Genomic DNA, 21,353 nt, shown 5'->3' with positions numbered 1-21,353 from the left:
CAGGATTCTGTAGGAGCAGGCGCAGCCGGCAGAGTGTCATTGAAGGCAGAAAGATCCATGTTTTTCTGTACTGGGAATCATCAACTACCCAGCGTCCTTAGGGGGTCTCTACTAATTACACTTCCTCGCCCGTCTGAGCAAATGGAAAGTCAGAGAGAAGAGCAATACTTTCATATAAGAAAAAAATGGTGGGAGAACAAATAGCTAGGAAAGAAACTAGGCATCCCTGAGAAATCTAGGGCAACTGCTTAATATAAATATGGTCCCTGGAGTGGGGGAGAGCTGAGGGAAGGTGACTGGTGGCCTCCCTGCAAGGTCCCCAGAGTGCTTCTCACTTATGCTTCATGCCCTCTCCATGTCTGTAGTAGGTATCAGCAGCCAGGATAGTACAAAGAGCAAACGTTTAGAGTTTTTAATTCTATGTTTAAATCTGAGCTACTCTGGATATGTCTTGGTTTCCATCTTTGCGAGATGGAAATAGAGGACCTGACTGCTTAAGGCTGTTGACCACCTGGCACATAGCAAGTGCTCTTTCTGGCCAGTCCCAGGATGCTTATATTGTTGAGCAATTAAGTGAAAATAAGGGGGGGGAAGAGGAGGGCAAGTTTATATTCAGGGAGATAAAGAATTATTAGATAGTTGTGAGAAGCTTTTAGGTTCCTAGAGAAATCTAGACTTTCCTGGTCCCTGGCCCTGGGAAAAAAATTAAAGAGGTTTCAAAAGGCTCACGCGCATTCCCATGTTACATAGGGGAGCTGCCAGTCACACAGTTTGTTTGGGTAACCTCAGAAGGAGGCCTCACAGACCAGCCTCCTCCCATCCTCCAGCAGACATATAATCTGGGGTTATTTATGCAGCATTCCTTCCCCAATCAAAAACTCTCTGACCTGGCTTGTATTTTCTTGACGCTTTCAATTAAGGAAATAACAAAACCAACCCTGTCCTCTATCCAAGGTTAGGTCTGGCCAAAATGGCCTCAGCTAATTATAAATTTGGCCCTGGCTGTGTTCTTAAGATGCCCTACAGGCCTGGGTGTGAGCAGTTAAACCAATGAATGAGTGCAATTATTTCGTAAACCAGCCTAACAGTTTAGTTCACATTACCTCTCTCATCTCCATCATGTCAAGCATTTGCATTGTGGAAAAGTACTTTCCACGTATACAAAGACATGTTTCTAAGCATCATTAAAATGTTCCCTTGCTGTGTTCTGTTGCATTATCTCCTAGTTGAAGTCAGTTATCTGTCAATGAAACACGACTAGGACAAAGGAAAATATTGTTTACATCAGGTCCTTTGCAAAGTGACTGCACTTCTCAGCTAGAAAACATCGACTCATCCTTGTTGTAACCAAGACTACTACTGTGTCAAAGCTGCACAACTGGAAAAGTAACTGGGACATCGCTTGCTCTGTAACCAAATGAAAGTGAAAAAAACTACACCTGTTGGTGTTTATGAGGTTGTAGGTTAGATCTTTTCTCTTCTGATTTCACATACTTACCCAGAGGGATTTCATCCCCTCCTGGGATTCAAATCTCTCTTTCCAGTCCAGATTTCCCTCCTGAGTTTTAAATCCATATGTTCACTCTCCACTGATGTCTCCTTTCCCATGATTCATAAAGCCATATGTCCCATTTGGGTCATTCTCTCTGCTTGGTGGCTTTTAGATTGATCTCCTTTCTCTTCACTAACATTCCTATTGTTTAGGCCACCATCATCTCTAGCCCTCAGGACCAAAATGCTTTCCCATTCCTAATTTTCACAATGCCATGAGAAAGCTGATTTCCAAAATACTTTCAACACCTTTATATTGTCCTTGATCTAAGAAGAGAAGATTCACTTAATGGCATAATAGGCTAAGATATGGCTCCTGTTTGGCACCTTAGTTACATCATATCCTATGAGATTTTCTCTCCTTTCACCAGGCTGTCCACCTCAAGTACAGCTCTCATACCCTCCGGCCTTGGAAGATGGCAAGAGCTCACCTCTGGAGACAGCCAGCCAGCCTCACGGTACAGCCCACCTTGGTGTCTTGCAACACTGTGCAAGTCACTGAACTTTTCCATCTAAAAATGGAGTAATGGTAAAGTCCAGCACTGAAGGTTGTGAAAAATAATCAAGGTAATGCATGCCAAGCACTCAGCAGAGGCCTGGCATACAGTAAGCACTCAGTAAATGCTGGCTGCTATATCAAGTTTCCACTTGAGGTTACCGCAATTCTTGCATTCAGCGTCTTCACTAGCACACCAAAGTTTTAAAAGATAGCCCCCTTTGGAAGGTATGAATTAAAAAAGGGCTTCTTTGGGACTGCAGATAGTGCTTGGTATCCCCACAAGTGTAACTCCTGCTCATCTTTTGGAATTCTATGCAGATTCATTCCTGCCTTCTTGCACCCATCAAAACTCAATACAGCACCCCTCCTCTTGCTCCCGCAGTGCTAATGGCCCAGAATTGTACCACTTATCCTTCTGCAGTGTACCTACCTGACTATTTATCTGCCTCTCTCTCCTACGTACCTCCCGTAGACTGGAGGATGCTGATCATCTCCCATGTCTTCACAAGAGATATTCATTAAGTACTTACCAAATTAATGATCGACATCCTTTTTCTTCAAATATTCTTATGACTCCAAATTTCCTGTCACTCTATCATCTCTATACCAACCAGGTGATTTGCTCTATTGTAGTGACATTTATGCTTTCTTCCCTAATCCTACCCCCACATAATTACACACACACACACACACACACACACACAACACACACCCCTAACCCAGCAAAAGAATTTTCCTCAAATTTGGCCCAGGGGTCCCAATGGTCCCAACAAAGAACAATGTACTGGGGTGTCTGGATGGAGGAGGACATTTCAGGAAAGTGATTCTGAGGGAGGTGCTATCTCCTTCTTCCTTTTTCCTTCTGAATGTGGGGACATACTAGTGTTCTCCCTGAAAGGTCTAAGAGGTGAAGAGAGGAGGCAGGATGCAATTGCAGGGGCTAGAAACCAATGAATTCTCTGGCCTACTTTAGGGTTTGAGGCTTAAACAAAAAAAGGCTAGAACTTTAATGTCTGTATCATGTCCCTCAGTCCATAGGGATAAGAGACTAGAAGGGACTTCTGCCAAGAGATTCCACGGAATAAGCTAAAACCTCTAAGGCTGGATGGACTAAAGAACCCAATTCATTCTTCCTCTACCAAATATTTTTAAGTACTTCCTGGTTCCCATACACAGTAGTGGGGTTAAAAAGACACATAAGGAAGGTGTCATTGTCCTCAAATTGTTTACAGTAAAGTGGGAAGGGCAGGTATATTCATAAATAAGTATGCGGTTAATACTGCATTTGTAGTACATAGAAAGTAGAAAGTATACAGGTGGCACCACACGATCAAGAGTGCTGGGTAAGGACTCCAGAAGGCAGCACAGAAGGCATGACCTTCTGCACCACTTCATCCAGAAAAGGTGATGTTTACCTGTGAACCACAGGATTAGAGTTCACTAGGCAGTCGAGCAAGATAGGAGAAGAAATTACAGCTGGGAGAAGCTGCATGCATAAAAAGTGGGGTGAGCACAAAACAGCAGGGAGCAGTCAGGGAAAGCAACTAATTCAATATGGTGGGGAGTGCAAGAGGGACAGGAGAGAAGGGGAAAGGTGAAGAGCAGGAACAGCCTGAGGACAGAGGGACAGAGCTTGTACTGCCTGCTGTGGCATTCTGTTTGGAATGTCTCAGCAAGATTCTGGCAGCTTTGTGAAAAGCAGACTGGCATTTGAGGGCAGTGGAGGGTGGCTAGAGAGCCACCGGGAGAAAACTAAAGCCTCCTGCACGCCAGAGTTCTCAGTGCACTTAACATGATTTCATGTCATAGAAAATAACACCGGAAAGATATTTTCTAAGAAACTTATTTTCCAAGGAATTTGAACTCAACAATGAACCTGTCTTTTTCCAACAAAGCTACCGAAATCAGAACCATCCAAACTGGCAAGTGTTAAAACACCAAAAGCAAATACGACCACAGCTCTTTCTTATTTGACCATAATCAACATAAACGTGGAGCGAAAACCAATCTGAAAGCCAAGGGAAGAAAACACACAGTGGGTGTCTTTGCTTTCTCCCCAGGACACCTTCAGTACACAGAGCATTTGGAATAGCTGATTTGATGGTTGTGAAGATCTACCTGCCCCCCACCCCTCTCTCTGAATGCAATTAGAGAAGAGAGCTTCAGTTCACACTGAATCTAAAAATAGATGATGGCAGAGTTCACAGACTGACAGCTGCCTTCTCATACAGCAACCGGGAAAGGAAAGGGATGGCTAATTTAACTTAACAACTTCCAAAACAAACAGTGCAGAAGGAGCGCAGGGTAAAGAGAAAACACAAAGGTCAGCCCTTCAAAGGGTGGAGGAGGAATGGGGGTCATTCTCTGGCAGTTTATGAGTCCTCCCAAAATTCTGATGAGACCAGTTAAGTACTCTGCCCAGATTTGCCCAGAGTCCTTCAGGCAGGAACTCTGGCAGATGGAGCTGCTACTGGAATCCAGGCAAGACCAGGCAGAAGGTGCCAGGACTTTCCCTCCTAACTTTTTCAGGCATCTCCTGGACACCTGGAGCTAAGAGTCATACTGTTTTTCTAGATAAGATAAATGTAAGCTGTTTTTTTTTTATCCTCCCCCTTCACCGTATCTAAATCATATTCTGCCTCGCCTGCAGCATTAGAAAAGAGAAAAAAGTGATTCAGGAAATAAACATGAACCATTAAGGGGGAGAGACCAGGTGTCTAAAAAGAGTGAACCAGTTCTTTCCTTCCCTTCAATCCTAAAACGTTTTCAGTTTTCCTCCTCAGAGTCTACCCAGGGAGGGGATTATGGTTAGGCTTCAAAAGAAACATGGGAGTTTTGTGGACAGGAAGCAGATTCTCTCCACAGCTCTCCCACAGATCTGTGCTGACTCTCAGGTCAGCAGCCAGCCAGCTAAATGTCAGTTCAGTGTACCCCAGCAGTCCCTCACCACACTACCTCCATCGCCTGGTGACTAAGCTGTTTCAACAGCTGTGTTATTGCTGGAGTCAGGCCAGTGTTATTCACACAGAGCATTTGTCTCATATGGCTTATGTGGAGAATTACTGCACTCAGGATTTGGGGTTCTGTGGGCAGAGAAGGTCCTCCCCTTGATCAATCAGCTGGGGCATTTCCTAACGCTGAGCTCTGGTGGCAATGGGATACTATTCTGCTGCTACTCGGGCTTCTAGAAGATGGACAGATTCATAACATTCTGAGGAGGGTGAGGAAGGCACATGGATGTGAGGGAAAGGGGCATTATGGACAAGCATGACCTTTGGTTGAGTCCCAGAAGATCTTTACTGCCTCTTCCTCAGTAAAACATTCTCACATCAACAGGAGTACTAAGCAGGACTTCCCTTCCATTCTTCACCCCCAGTCACCTCCCTGTATTTCCCCTGAAATCCTTTCTCTGCACTTCCGCTAATGTTAGCAACTCTTCACCTTTGCCAGCCTCTCTAGGCAATCTCTCCACACTCTTGCCCCTCAACACTATGTGGGGCAGCACTCTCCTCTGCACACCTTCTTTAGTTAGCCTGGGGCTTCCCTCTCATGCCATTTATGTCATTTATGTCCATGTCAATTCCTTAGCAAGTGAGGCCTGGTGGCTTGTCATCTCCTTTGCTATTCCACATTCCCAGCCTCTGACTCTACACTGAGTACAGGAGGTAGGTGCTCCATTACTCATAGTTGAATAAATCAACCCACACCACCTTATGTTGAGGGGTGACAAGAGACAGGAAAAGGTGTTTCCTGTGGGTGGAGCCAATTTCTATTTCTAGTCCAGTTAAATCTGCTTTCAAGAGCACTATTGGGGACTCTGAAAGTTCAGAAAATAATCCAAAGGATTAATCAATGGGATGGCATTGAATTAAAAAGCTCCTGCATAGCAAAGGAAATAAGAGCATGAAGAGAGAACCTACAGAACGGGAGGAAATATTTGCCAGCAACTTTTCTGACAGAGGATTAACATCCAGAATATATAAAGAACTCAAAAACAAAAACAAAAACAAAAAAGGAACCCAATCAAGAAATGGGCAAATAAGCTAAACAGATACTTCCAAAAGAAGAAATACAAATGATTTATAAATATATGAAAAAAATGTTCAACATCTCTAGCAACCAGGGAAATGCAAATCAAAACAACACTGAAATTTCATCTTACTCCAGGTAGAATGGCAATTAAGAATACAAATAATAAATGCTGGAGAGAACGTGGGGAGAAAAGAATACTTTTACACTGTTGGTGGGGTCATAAATTAGCATGACCACTATGAAAATCAGTATGGAGATTCCTCAGTAGACTAGGAATGAAATCACCATGTGACCCAGCTACACTGCTTAGCATTTGTCCTAAGGAATTAAAGTCATCATGCTATACAATACATGGATACCTGTGTTTACAGCAGCACAATTCATAACAGCCAAGCTATGAAACTAGCCTAGGTGTCCATCAACTGATGAATGGTTGTGTTATATGTACACATTGGAGTTTTGCTCAGTCATAAAAAAGAATGAAATTGTATAATTTGTAGGAAAATAGATGGAACTTGAATGCATGGTTAAGTGAAATAAGCATAAATAAAGCAGAAAAATCAAGCATCACATGCTTTCTCTCATCTGTGGAAGCTACAGAGGAAAAAGGAAAGGGGGGATATCTCCTGAAAACAGAAGGGTGGCTGTAGAGAAAGGGAACTAAGGGGAGGGAGGATGGGAGATATTAGAGGACAAAAATGACCAAATTATATTGTCATATTATGTGCTGGTATGAGGATGTAACAACAAATTCCACTATTATGTTTAATTATAGTGCACCAATAAAAAGTATAAAGCATTCAAAAGAGAAAAAGGATCTCTCCCCTTCTAAGTTCTCACCAAGGGCCCACAGACATTGCTTTTCGATACTGAATTGACCTCAGAAATGTGTTTTCTTATAAAGATAGCATGGAATTTTATTTGTTTACTTATTGTTTATGGAATTTTAAAAATAAATGATTCTTAAAAGCTTGCATTTTTGAGTGCCTACTAAGTGGAGACATTTTCACCTGCACAAATGCCTGGCAGGTATAAATAATCATCGGCAAGCTCAAAACAAGGAAACTGAGGCTTGTGATCACACTACTAGTGTAGGAGGGAGGCAAAGTATGAAAGAGACTAGCGGATTTGGTAGATTCACAGCTGAAATAAAGAACTAATAAACCATTCCTGCCCTCAAGACACTTACAATGGCCTTGGAGTGATGAGGGACAAGAACATGAAGTTAACAGTTAACAAATGCAAAAGTCCTGAAACACCAGGTACCTGTTAGTACTTGAGAAAAAACACTGTCGTGACTATAAAAAAAGAAAAGTGAATTTCAACAGTTCCCCTCACCCCAACCCCCAGAAAACCCCCAGAAAACATTTGTGCTGTTCGCAAAGAGAAAAAAGAAGAGGAGATGGAAAGTGTATGCAGGAAGAGTCACCTACTAGAAGAGATTCCGTCTGTCTCATGGAAAAGCTTTGTTTCTGACAAGTTTCGCAGAGGAAAAAGTAGGCTAGAACAAGCTTTTTATTTCCAACCCACCTTTTCTTCCTTCCCATGAATGAGGAGGGGATACAAATGAGAGCAGGCAGCCAGGGAGAAAAATAATATGGCTGGTGGATCCTGACCTCTTGGATTCCTGCCAACAGAGAAGCCCGAGAGGCAACATTTAATTGTGGAAAAACCAGCCTGGCTCTCCTCTTATCTTTTTCCTCTGTGACTTAAACCCACAATTACTGGCAACCCCTGGATTCCGAGTCACTCAGCTGGTGGTGGCACAGTGGCTGTGTCTGTAGCTAAAAAGCAACAGGGAGTGGGATTTTACCTGCCCGGAAGCCAGCCCAGGGTGAACATGGCCCTAACCCAGCTTTACCGCTTCTCCCATTAAATAGTTCATAGATGCCTTCCCATCAGAACACCTCCAAGTGAGAAGTCCAGACAAGAAAAGAGAAATGTGATTTCCAGCTGCTGTATAATTCAAAGGACAAGCAATGAGTCTCCAATCCTGAATTCCACCATTTCCTTTCAACACTAGATATGTGATTCTCAATTCCTTTTCTTAAGGATTAAACTTCCAATTTCTTAGTTTGGTCATTAAGGCAACTCACTGATGGGACCCTTTGTCTCTCAGGACTTCAGCTTTTCTCTCTCATATGGACACTCGTCTATAGTCTAACAAATGGGTTTACTTTGCAGACAATGTATTATTTTGCAGCATTTCATGGTGAAAAAATATGGGTCCTAGTCCTGACTTTCTCACCTGCAAATCAGGTGACCTTGGACAAGTCACCTATCATTTCAGTCTGCAGAGTTTTAAAACTTGTTCTCCATTAATGACCTCAAAAAGAACAGGAGAGTTAACCTTGAACATCAAGTGTTGAGCATGCATAAGAGACACATAATAAATATTTCTTCCTTCAACCTGAATGCCTTTGCTTGAATTTTTATCTTCATCCAGAATATGTTCCCATGGCTTTTGCATGTCCTGTTCTTTCCTTCTAGAGTGTCTCCAATATACCTCTTCTCCCACTTGAATTATTCTATTTCAAAACAGCTTACATGTTAATATGTTTACAGTCAAATATAATTAAATCATGCCCTGTGGGCACATTTTCCTAAGGATTCTGGGACTTTCTCTGATCTAGTATTTTAGGATGTTCTTCAATTGCTTAGTTGATCACAACACATAATTTGGTATTCATGGGGCATACCTAAACTATGAATGTGGGGCTTCTACCTTTGGATTTAAAACTGAATTCTATGCATAAACTAAAGGTCTTAGGATGAAATCGCTTAAAATAAACTAAATGTATAAATAAGGCCTATGCACACTTTTCTTCCAAGTTTAAAGTCCTTGACCTGAAATTAATAACCCTGTCTTGAAGGGATGAAGGAATGTGACCAGCATCCACCTGGGGCTTTGTTCTAAATACTTGGCCCTGCCACATGTTTCTGGGCTTTGTACATGTTTCTGCTCTCTCCAGAGCTCATATTTCTCTTTTCTATTCAAGTCCAAGAATAATAACTACTCTTTTTGACTGAACATGTACTATGTGCCAAGCATTTACAAGGTAGAAGTTTTACATGTATTATTCCAATTTAATTCTTACAACCCCCCTATATAGGTAGCACTACTATTATCTCTATTCTATAGATGAGGAAATGGAATTCACTAAAGTTTTAAAAACTCACTTGCCAAAGGTCATATTGTCTGTCAGTAGCAGGTCAAGAATTCGGCTCAAACCCTCTGGTTTGAAAGTACTTAATCTCTTGCTGTCATTGTTGCTCCAAGTTCCTTCACTTCCCAGAACAAAATAGCCTGCCTTTGGACTGTTTGCCTTCACATGATACCACAAATTCCTACATTACCTTTAAAACTCTATCCTTCAAGACTCAACTAATAAAATTATCTTTCCAGAAAGTTCATCATTTCTGCTCTGTGTTCACAGAATACTTTGGGCATGTTTAGGCACCGAACATATGGGTGCAATTTTTTTCTTTCTTTCTTTCTGAACTAGACTGTGGGCTCCTAGCTAATTTTTCTGAATATATCTTGAGTATTGACTATACCTGGGACAATGCTAAGTACGGGAACCTAAAGATAAACAACATGCTGTCCCTGCATTCAAAAAATTCAGTCTTACAGGTCAGAGAGAACAAAGAAGGGTAGTGGCATTTTTTGAAACTATGTTATAAGGGATAAGGGTTTGTCTTTCTTTCTTAAATCCTAAGCAAAATGCTAGCATATATAAGTTCAATAAATAACAATTGAATGAATGAATGAGGTTGGCAAAGGGGCTACAGATGCTGGGACTGTTAAATTAAAGACCTACCATCCCATCATGAAAACTCTTTGAGATTATTTATACACTGACTCACCTAAAAAATGCTTCCTGTGTTGGTGTCTATGATACATTTTTTTTAATGTCAGACTAAAAATACACTTCCAGTACACCAACCCTGTCTGCCTACCCAAGGACTAGAAATGAACACAAGGTAACACATCACAAAATAAAAATACAAAAAAGTCACTCATTCCAACTCTAAGTCTATGGCTCATACAATAAAGAACTATCTAATCCTGCTGAGCAGTGTCTTCTAAACAGGTCACATTTGAAGGTGTCTAAAGTCACTTATTTATAAAACCAAAAGGATACTAAGAACATTTTATAAAGTCAAAGAATCCTGAGCAAGTCCTGGACTCTGAGCATCAGAGGGTTAGAACAGATGGGACCTTAGGGGTCACTTAGCCTAATTTCCCACTAAGAACAGGAAACCATTCCATAGCACTATCCCTAGATCCATGCAGGATCAAGTTCTGACATCACATACATTTATAACCACTCTACCGCTCAGCTAGGCGTCCTCAGATAATCCTTTAACCTCTTCTATCTTCAGGTTTTTTTCATTCTGCTACAGATAATTATTAAGATGATAAGAAGAAGTAAAAGCGAATTCTTAATCTGAGATTATTTGGTTGCAAATAACAGGATTTCACCTACACTAGCTAACGGAGAAATTAGCTGAAAGAATACTGGAGTACCTCAGGAAAATCAAGGGCAGAATGTGCTGATGAGCTTGAGGGAGTACACGCAGACTCAGAAAGCTGTTGGAGGAAAGTCATCTCCTGTGGTCTATTGTAATTATGCCACATAGTCCTTTGTCCCCACTTTTCTCTTTGCATCTGGTTTTCTCATCTGCCAAGTAACTGTTTCTGCCATTCTGTGCATATGGGGAATGATGGCTGCCCTGATGGCCCTCAGGACTGTCCAGTTTAAATACTGATGAAAGTGGATCATGAATTATTGAATTGAAATTTTTTATAAGAAGAATGTTATTGATTCCCTTTGGGTCAAGGACCCATCCCTAATTCGATCAGCTATGGCCGGAGACTGATCACAGAGCTAGCTTGCCGGCTCGGTCTGGGTGATGGAACACTCAGGGAAGGGAGTTCGGCAAGTTCTCCAAGAAAAGGGCATGAGCTAAAGCCAAAGCCAACAACTGGCAACAAAGACAACCGCTAACATCTCTGGCACAGAAGTATTTTGTAAGGAAAGCACCACCCAGTGCAAGCTATCATTGTGGTCATCTAATGATCCCCACCAGCCACCTCCTGCTTGACCACCATTAGTGAAGGAGTGCTCACAATTTTCGGAGACCACATTTTTATTACTGAACACCTCCAACTATTAGAACTCTTGTCTATGTGAGAGCAATATTTTTTTAAGAGACTAAATTTAAACATTTGCAATCTTCCCCCACACCTTATCTTTAATGAAGGCATAATCTCACTTTTTAGGTCAGGCCTGGACTGTCCTTTGAAGTTCTGATATGAATAATGGTCAAAGCCAGAAAGAGTTTTGTTGGACAATTGAAAAAACAACCTGGAGCAGAACAATTTAAAAAACCTAGAATGTCTGCTTTAAAGAATTATTACTACCTCTCTTACTAATACCATTACTATTAACTAAAGAAAAAGAGGAATTAGAACTATCTAGCATTAATGCAGAAACAGTAGGTAGATACTGGGAAAAAGTTTTTTTCCAATGTAGAGTCCTTAACACTTTTGCTAGTAGAATTCTGCCTTGCCTAACAAAGGATTTTCCTACTTCTAACTTCCTTTTGCTTTGAAAAGCATAACCCAGAAAATAATTTTAATTCACTTTTTTCTTAAGTTAACCAAAATAAAGGTGTGATTTCCTCATAAAAGAAACTCACATCAGCTATGTTATATGACTGGCTGGAATTTAAATATAGAAAAGAAGACCCAAAGTTAGAAGTTGAGGTAGAAATGCAAATACATCTTCTATATATTAGGGGGTACCATTACACAATCTGCTGCTGGTGGCTGCTCTGCCATTCACATTATGAACAGCAATGATGTCACTAGGCTTCTATTTTAGTAACAAGGATATACTTGTTATGGATGCAAAGAGAATCTCCTCTTTTATATTCTAAACGCAGAGCAGGAAATGAGACAGGTGGGTGATCTGCAGCTGTGGCACTATAAACAGGACCAACCTACCACCTGGTCTAGATTCTAGACTGCATTACATTCTCTGCAGTACAGATGGGGAGGTTTTAAAAAACTGAAAAAATACCATTTTAGAAAGACCAGTACAAGAATATGAGACTGTCCAAGAATATGAGTCTGTTATTTGGTAGATGACTAGCTGACCTGTATTGCCAGGAGCCATCCCCCTATATGCACTCTTGATGTACAACCAGGAGATCCTGCTCTGGCTCCAGCCAACTGTGCCACAGTGGGCAGGTCATCACACCCTGAGTTAAAAGGTCCTTTAACTTGGGCCAAGCATACATTTGCAAACCTGACAAAAGCCATAAACACTCTTACTCCAAAAATTAATATTAAGAAAAATGACCAAAATTTTATATAGAACTTCAGGGAACTCATGTAGCTCTGAACTTCACCCACTGAACTGCCTAAAGATTACTAGCCCAAGAGTCCTGTAATATTCCTGCCAGTGTTCAAAGCCACCTACAATAAGATAATGATAGTTGATGTTTAGTAATTATTTCCAAACTACTCAACAGTATGGGTAAGTGTTAAGATGAGACCAACTTCATGCACTCTACTTCCTAATGTAAAATTGACAGGTAAGCCAATGGATGACTGGAAGGAATGTAAGGGCCTGGATATACCAAACTATAAACATTACAGACTGGATATCCCTTATCCAAAATGCTTGGGACCAAAAGTGTTTTGATTTTTTTTTTGGATGTTTTATATGTTCATAATGAGATATGGGATGGGACCCAAGTCTAAACATAAATTCATTTTGTGTTTCACATACACCTTATACCAGAGCCTAAGGTCATTTCAGACAATATTTTTAGTGCTCCTATGTTTTAAACTGGATCTGTCACAGGAGGTAGGTGCAAAACTCTCCACTTACAGTTTCATTTTGGCACTCAGAAAAGTTTTGGATTTTGCATCATTTCTGATTTTAAAATTTCAGATCAGGGATACCCAGGCTGTAACAAAAACATTCTAGAAAGATTTTGGAGGAGCCCTTTTCTGCTTCTGGATTGAATTTCTTCATTTGTAAATAGATAATATAAAACCATTGAGCCAGAGAGAGCTTCGTAGTGATGCTAATAGACAGGGAGTTCTGTAGTGACTTTGTCTAAGTAATGTGCTTACAATAATCACACCCAATGAAAACAAAGCCAAAGGTTCCCAAGAGCCTGCCAATATCAACATGTTCACAATGGTTAATTCCAAAGGAAGAACTGTACAAACGTGCCAGAAGATTCCCTCAAGGGAAAGATAATCCATGAGTGAGAGTGAACAAACATCATGTCCCTAATCTTCTGTATCCAAGGTTAAACATCAAAATACAGTCTTTTCCCATGATGTTAGTTTCTTTCCATCCCAAGTCAATCAGACTGACACAAACCAGGAAATTCTAAGGTGCTAACCTTGGCTTGAAGGGGCTCACAATTTTATAGGAATTGAGGGAGTGGTCATGAAGCCCATCATCAACCCTGGCAACCACCCTCCCTTTTACCCAATCCTGAAAAATATCCTATTCCATTTAAGTGTCTGAGATCCTTCTGGTATATTTTGAGCTTTTACAGCTTATCTTTTTGGGGAGGAAAGGGCAGAAGAAAGTAGAGGAAGAAGTTGATTTTTTTTTTTTTTAATTTCTGACTGTTGACTCTGATTGTGGAAGATGAAAAAATTTACATATAACTTTTAAAATCTTGTGATGTTGATCTGCAGCGAAAATGATACAATTAGAAATAATTCTTATAAATAGAGACTGTAACAGGCTCATGAATCAATCCCTCTTTTAGAGGGAGCGGAAGTAAAGGCTGATAGAGTAAACTTAGGATTGCTCTTCAATAGTTGCTGAAACATGGAAATTCAGTTGAGTGACACACTATGGATGGCCTTCTCCATCATGGTATGGCATTCCACAAAGTTCTTCCAGAAGTATCAGAAAACAGAATTAAGAACCTTGACTCTTGCTGAGGGCCAAAAATTAGTTCACAAAAAGATTCCCTGACTTCCCTCTTTCTAAAAATTCATCCCTCATCTTGGATAATGTGAGTTTATTTTTAATAATCAATAGATTGCTTCTTTTTTCTGTCTGATGGTATCTACCTAACATTCCATACAGATGCACAATCACAGGGCGCTTGATCTTCTAATTTGAAAATGTCTTAGTTAATTTTAATATCATTCTAATTACTTTTTTCATTAGAAATGCTTCCAGTTTGGAGAAAGAAAAATCACTTGCCACTTACAGAAATAATTCTATCACTTCATTTAGTTATTTGCAATGATTGTAGTATCCAGCCCAGGGCTCAAGGCAAAACAGAATGACTTCATTATGTAAGAAGAGAACGTGCCTAGCTTTCCCACCCATCATAATTTACCAGCCTGAGGGATTTTTAGACCTTTGAAAAATCCCAACTTTGCTGTTCAAAACAGATCCCTCTATGTAGAAGCTTTCTCCCAGTGACTCCATTCTTCTACTTCTATCTATGTGGAGAACCCAAGGGTTGAAGGGCTCAGTACCATAGAGACCACCACGCTTTAGATACCACTTCACATACAGGAGCAAGCACAGGTTCTGGCCTATGCTCTGACCTCCTGCCAACAATCCAGGTTCCCAAGACCCTCTCCTCAGGTTGGACTAACTTGCTAGAGTACCTCACAGGACCCAGGGAAACACCTTACTTAACACTTACCAGTTTATTGTAAAGGGTATTACAGAGGCCAGACTCACTCTTAAAATTTGTTCCCATGGGATCTAAAAAGGGTTTCATAAAACTACAGGAACCTCTTCCAAGGGTGAGGTTCTCAATGACCCCATCACTTCTCTTCCATGGGCAGGAAGAAGAGATGCACAGGGCAAGGGCTGTGGGGGGTGTGCCCTGAACTGCCATGCTCTGCCCAGGTGCGCCCCCTCAAGGAACCTTTGCATGTTTGACTATGTGGAAAGAAGTGAGTCCTTTTGGGTTTTGATGAAGCCTTCATTATGTAGCAGTGATTAGTTACATTGTTGGCTATTGGAGATCAAGTCAGCTTTCAGCCCCTCTGTTCTCCCAGAGGTTGGAGGATAGGGCTGAAAGTCCCAACCCTCTACAACACTTTTTTCAAATGCGTATTACTTTTTTGCATGATATGTACTCTTAAATGTAATACACACATCACCTATATATAATACGTACATTACCTATGTAATACATACATTACCTAACCATTTTTATTACTATATATCATTACTATAAATTCATTACTCTAAGTTACCCTATATTGCCATTGTTTTCCTCCCAAAGACACCAGTCTGAGTAAATTCTGGAACTGATGAAACAACAACCAGTTTTTATTGTGTAAGTGAATGCTTTTCTATCTAAGTTTTTGTTAAGATGTCAGATCCTAGCTAAAGCCAGGATCACCTTTAAGTTGAATGATTTAAAAATAATAAACATTTAGCTCCAATATAATAAGTTATTTAAAATATGTAATCCTTAGATTATTTTATCTGCTCAATGACCCTTCAAAGGCAGGTAAAAACTCTAACCAGCATGTATGGGAAGTCCCAGCTTTAATTCACAGCCCAAATATGAAATCTCCTTTCATTGTTTAAAATCTAGACTCATTTCATAGACTGCCTGCAAAAGTTTGCTTTTTTAATTAAAGAGGTCTGGTCGTGACTTCCTGCATGAGAGGTAATATCATTACAACCGAATCTTTGATAAACAGGAAGCCATTCACATATAATAAGATCTTGTTTATCACACTCTGAGACTCTTTTCTCAAGTCTCATTTCTTGCTGTCAGAAAGGAATTCAAGTAATGGTAAAATATAAAAGTGAACAGAACAGACAATTCCATGCATTCTTAACACAAGGATCAGAGGAAAATGTAGGCCTGTCTTAAGTATTAATGTAATTAAAATATCTGTATTCATATACATATCTATCAATGAAAAAAGACAATATCATTTTTAACCAATGTCCTGCTCAATAAACAAAAACAAATGTACAGAGAATAAATTTAAGAAAAAAAAAAGATTCCCACAAATCCAATGTGTAACCTCGTATTAACATCAGCAGCCACCAAATACTGCTACTGTTCATAAAAAGCACTTTTTAAAATCTGATTTTCTTGGCAGCTCTATGGTTTCAATTATTTCACACATTTATTGAAGGCACCAATAGTTGTATATTTTGTTAATTTTTTAGTATGTTCCTATTAAGTACAGGCCCCCATGTTATAAGAAAATTAAGAATGATTTCTAGATAAGAAACATTGATATGATCTTTTTTCTAGATGAAGGTTGTCTTTGTCCATTTTCTGTTATTATAAAAAAATACCCACAGCTTGACACTTTATTTTATTTTATTTTTTTAAAGAGAGTCATTTACCTTACAGTTTAGAAAAATGGACATCTAAGGTGGGGCCCCTGGTTAGGAAATTGTTGGCTACATCACAACATGGTGGAAAAACCGAAAGGGAAACGAGTATGCGTAGAAAAGATACATGGTGAGACAGGAAGCCAGAGGGAATCAGAGGCCAGGCTCACTCTTTTTACAACTTGTTCCCATGGGGCATAACAGGGTTTCATAAGAATGACATTCATCTCCTCTAAGGGTGATGCTCCAAAGCCCTCATCCCTTCCTACTAGACCCTACCTCTTAAAGGTTCTACCACCTCTCAGTACCCTACACAAGGAACCAAGCTTCCAACACATGAATAATCAAATTATATCCAATCCAAAGCAAAAACAGTACGTATTTTGGAGCCTTAAAACAGATGAGGGAGGAAAAAATTAGATACATTCATATTTCATTTACATATAGAAATAGTTTAGTAAAAACCTCACCAACATGGGAAATTTGTCATTTTGGGTTAATATTAGCTGAGAAGTAATTCATCTATAAAATTATTAATGTAGAATTATTTCCTAGTTTCTGGTTTGAGATAAATGCTCACTACTTGAGTTTAAAAATCATTTTATTTATATATTTTAAGCTGATAATTGTGAAAACTGAGCTATCAATACATTTCAAATGAGTATGGAGAATTCTAAAATAGTCAATACATTTATAGTGAACTGGTAAAAAATGAAGTAGCAAAAGTACTTGAGTTATTTCAAGTTATCAGTGATATGTTTTTAAAAATACAATTCTAGTTATAAAAAAATTTCACTAAACATACTTAAGTATCTTTTCCAAATTTTGATGGTGTAATTAAATTTTAGAAATGTATCATCAACTTCTAAAATTTCACATGAACCCACCTGAGGCTCTAGATTATTTTACTAAATAATTTTGATGCCAAGTTCTGAAACAGAATTACAGGTCAGTCACTTTCAAAAATGCAAAAGGCAGAATGACAAAATCCTCCAATGTTCTCTCACAACCTGAAAACAGAACATGCTGCAAAATACCTGCTCAAGAGTTAGACTCAGCTCTCAATAGTAGCCTATCAGAGCAACAGGCAGCTGGAAAATAGAACACATTACCTCAGAATCAATTCTAAAATCTTAACTACAATTTAATCAGTATAAGAAATATATGAACAACTAGAACCAGAATCAGTGGGTCAGTGTTAATGATTACTGGAAATGTTACTTAAATAACAAAAACCTTTTTTGGATTAGGAAGAGAGGCAAACACCTCGATCTTTACATTCCTATTTTGGCAGAATGACACAATCCAAGAAATGTTTTCATCACAAAGCTGTGAGTTACATAAATGGAAACAACACACAAGCCTCCCACTGAGAGGTCACCGACTAGCCAGGAGTCGTAGAAAATAAGTCAGCAATGCAGACTGAGGCTGGTAGAGTGGATATCACAAGCCAGTGATGAGGGGTGTTTAAGGAAGATGAACGGTACCTGGGAGGGAATGGAGGAGGGGAAACAAAATACTTGGGAAGGCTCCAGGGGCACATGACAGTTGGGATGTCTTGAAGGATGGTTTTCAATAGGAAGCGCTTAATTTATGTGCAGGTCAGCAGTGAGGGATAAGGGATAACTCTCAATGCTGAAGGCTTATTTGTTAGTTATTAAAGGTGTTTTATAGAGAGGAATGATAAAATTAAAGTTATGTTTCTTTTATAAGGTTAATCTCACGAAGCAAGATGCAGAAATTAAAATTGGTAAAGGGGATGAACTTTGGGAATAATAATTAAAATAGCTACTTTTATTTTTTAATTTTTAAATAATATGCACTAAGAGCATTACATAAATTAATTTATTCCTTATAGTGATTTGGCTAATTGGAAATTATTATCCACGTTTTACAGTCGAGGAAATTGGTTCTGAGAGATTCTGCAACTGGCAGAGACTTAAACCTTTTGCTGTGGGACTCCTGAGACCATTCTCTTAAAATGTAGATTCTATTACTTCTTATCTGGACACACCTGGGTAGACACCTCCTAGAAGGTTCTTGATGAGCCCATCTAGATTTCATGCCTTGTTAATTGCCTTCCTAGAGCGCGGAATGACCCTACCAGTTCTTCTCTAACCAACAGACTACATCAGCAGTGATGGGATGTCACTTCTAATACCGAATGGCCTCTCCTGGAACATGATCCCTATGCTCCCCTGGTAAGAGTCCCAGGGAGAGGCCAGCTGCCATGCTGCGGGGCAGCCCCAAGGAGAAGCCCACACAGGGAGGTAGAGGATCCTGCCAAACACCAACAGTGAGGATGGAAGCAGATCCCCCCACCCAACAGAGCCTACAAGCCTTCTGATGAGACTGAAGACCAGGACAACAGCTTGACCACAGCCTCAAGTGGAAGGCTGGTCCAGAGACTCTCCATCTAAGCTGTGGGTATCTTTCTGATCCACATTAAGTGTGGAGATAGTAAATATTTATTGATTCTGAGCTCCTAAATTGTGGCACTAATGTAGCCAGTGGATAGAAATTATTTCAATTATTACAGAATAAACAATTTCCTTTATATTTGGAACTAGGAATCTAAGAGCTTATACCTGAAATAAACCACAAGCAACCAAGCCAGGCAGCAGAACACTGTGTCGCTGACATTTTTCATCAGGCAATCTACCTGTCTTGTCCTCCTGGAACTCCTGTTACTACCCTTGTTCTTCTTTTATTGAAGATATTTTTGGAACTAGGAATACTAACTCCCAAACATTGAGGTTTGCAAAATCATTATAGACTCATCCCATGACACACTGTTTCCTTCCCAAAGCTAACACATTGCAGAGCATAGTCCTTTTATTAAAGTACCTACGCATTCTTTCTCGTTCATAGTTTAAGTGTCTTTTTTCCAGGCACCCTCTCCTCTACTCCCTGACAAAAATCATGTCTTGTACAATCTTATGTTCTTGGTACTTAGCATTTAACATATGGTTGGGACTTTGAGTGAGTCAACAGACAAGAAACTGGGGTCGTGGGAAACAATGGTTGAATGCAACAGCCTCTTATGTGAGTCTGGGGCTTCCTGTTTGGCCATTTCCTCCTATCTAGAATGCTCTTCCACTCACTTCCATACTCATGGCCAACTGTTTCCAGGCTTTTCTCTTGAACTCTCACCTCTAGTATGTCTGCTCACCTCCATATACCACTGCCCCCACAGACACCCAGTCTGCCCTTTCCTTGCCCTAAAGTCTTTTCTTTAGGTTGCCACAGTCTCCCAGGGCCTACCTTGGCCATAGCACCCCACACACATACTCTCATAATTGGTTATTTGTCATTTTAACTTTACTCTAGCCTTTCACTTTACCTTGAAGAAAAGCAACCCCCTCTGTGCCTGCACGTCCAGCCAACAGGGCAGTGCCTGGCCATGGCGGACACTTGAAAACAGTTTGAAAAGGTAAGAGACTGAATGAATGGGAAAAAGAAAACTCTGCATTCTAGAAAATTATCTCAGCATAATCTCCTCATTTCAGATAAGATGTCAATCAGGTACATAAATGGCTCTAATTCCTAAAGAGAGTAAAATGAATATAACTATATATCAAGATTATTGTTGCTGTAGAGAATTATAATTAGAAGAAGTGCTTCAGTCTCTGGACAGGCCCAGGCAGAGCAATCTTCAACACACCTTTGCCTCTTTCATTAAAAAACATTTTCTTGCCGGGCACAGTAGCATATGCCTATAATCCCAGCAGCTCCAGAGGCTGAGGCAGGAGGATCGCAAGTTCAAAGCCAGATTCAGCAAAAGTGAGGCAGTAAGCAACTCAGTCAGATCCTGTCTCTAAATAAAATATACAATAGGGCTGGGGATGTGGCTCAGAGGTCGAGGGCCCCTGAGTTCAATCTCGGGTACCCAACCCCTCCTTGAAAAAATAACCTTTGCTTCCTTTCAACTTAAGATTCCCTACACTATCCCCAGATGCCAAACATGTCTCAGTCTTCCAGAAATCACTCAATAATCTCCTCCCCACAAAATGTTTATGTATTCAGAGTTTTGAAATGCAACAAAACTAAAAAGGTAAGTTATTTTAGTGGGAAATGGGGCTCATGAATTGGCGTCCTCACTTTGTTAGTGATCTTTTTCTAAGGCCGTGGCTTTATTCAAAGCCCCATGGGAAATGCCACTTTTAATAAAAAGAACTTTTGAAAGTCCTTCAGTCACACTGTGTGGGTGGGCTCTCTCCTAGAACTGGAGAGGTGAAGATGACTCGGGTTAGGGCAGCTTTCTGAGTTAGGACCCCAGATATGCCACTCTCTGGTCTTCCGATCTTGGGCAACCTCCCCATGCCTAGGTGATCTATTTGCAAAATGTGATAATAATAAGATCTATCTCAAGGACTCTCTGGGAAAATTCAGAGGGTTAATATAGGTAAAGTACTCAGAAAGGGCCTTTAAGCAATCAGCAGACAATCATAACCAGCTGCTATCATCATTGTCCTGTTACTGTTGTGAGGGGCATTGCCAAAGGTGAGAAGGGCTGGAAGAGGGTGCACTTACTGATCTGGTTGTTCAGCTTGAAGGCGATATCCAGCTGTAGGATAAACAGCATGAACTGGAACCAAGGACTCATCTCCATGGAGGGGAGAGGAATGTGGACAGAAAACACAATGTCGTTGGCTTCAATTTCCCTTGGAATTGCTTCTTCAATGTCTCGGATCTTATCACACTGATTAGGACCCCAGGGCATCAGCCATTTTGTCTTGTGATGGTTCTTGCGGACGTCCACACATTTCACTGACATGTAGGACACTGCCGTCGTGGGCCCTGGAGCTGAAAAGACAGTGGTTTTCTGTTTTAGAAGATAAATAGACTGAAGCGATCATTTCTAGTTAATGTTCTTTCCACTCCTGTCTTCT

The 21,353-nt window shown here is 40.2% G+C and overlaps 1 protein-coding gene across 1 annotated transcript in view; it reads right to left on the bottom strand.

Annotated features, from left to right (window-relative positions):
- The window catches only part of Wls (Wnt ligand secretion mediator), a 104,903-nt gene that overhangs the window by 46,952 nt on the left and 36,598 nt on the right, over window positions 1–21,353 (bottom strand). Inside the window, exon 2 of the mRNA XM_047518004.1 lies at window positions 20,995–21,267. Within this exon, the coding sequence (XP_047373960.1) occupies window positions 20,995–21,267 (273 nt within the window). The remainder of the gene's footprint in view (window positions 1–20,994; window positions 21,268–21,353) is intronic.

This window comes from Sciurus carolinensis, chromosome 1 (assembly GCF_902686445.1).
Source record: "Sciurus carolinensis chromosome 1, mSciCar1.2, whole genome shotgun sequence".
NCBI classification, from domain to species: domain Eukaryota; kingdom Metazoa; phylum Chordata; class Mammalia; order Rodentia; family Sciuridae; genus Sciurus; species Sciurus carolinensis.
This window is presented reverse-complemented; position numbering and strand designations above follow the sequence as displayed.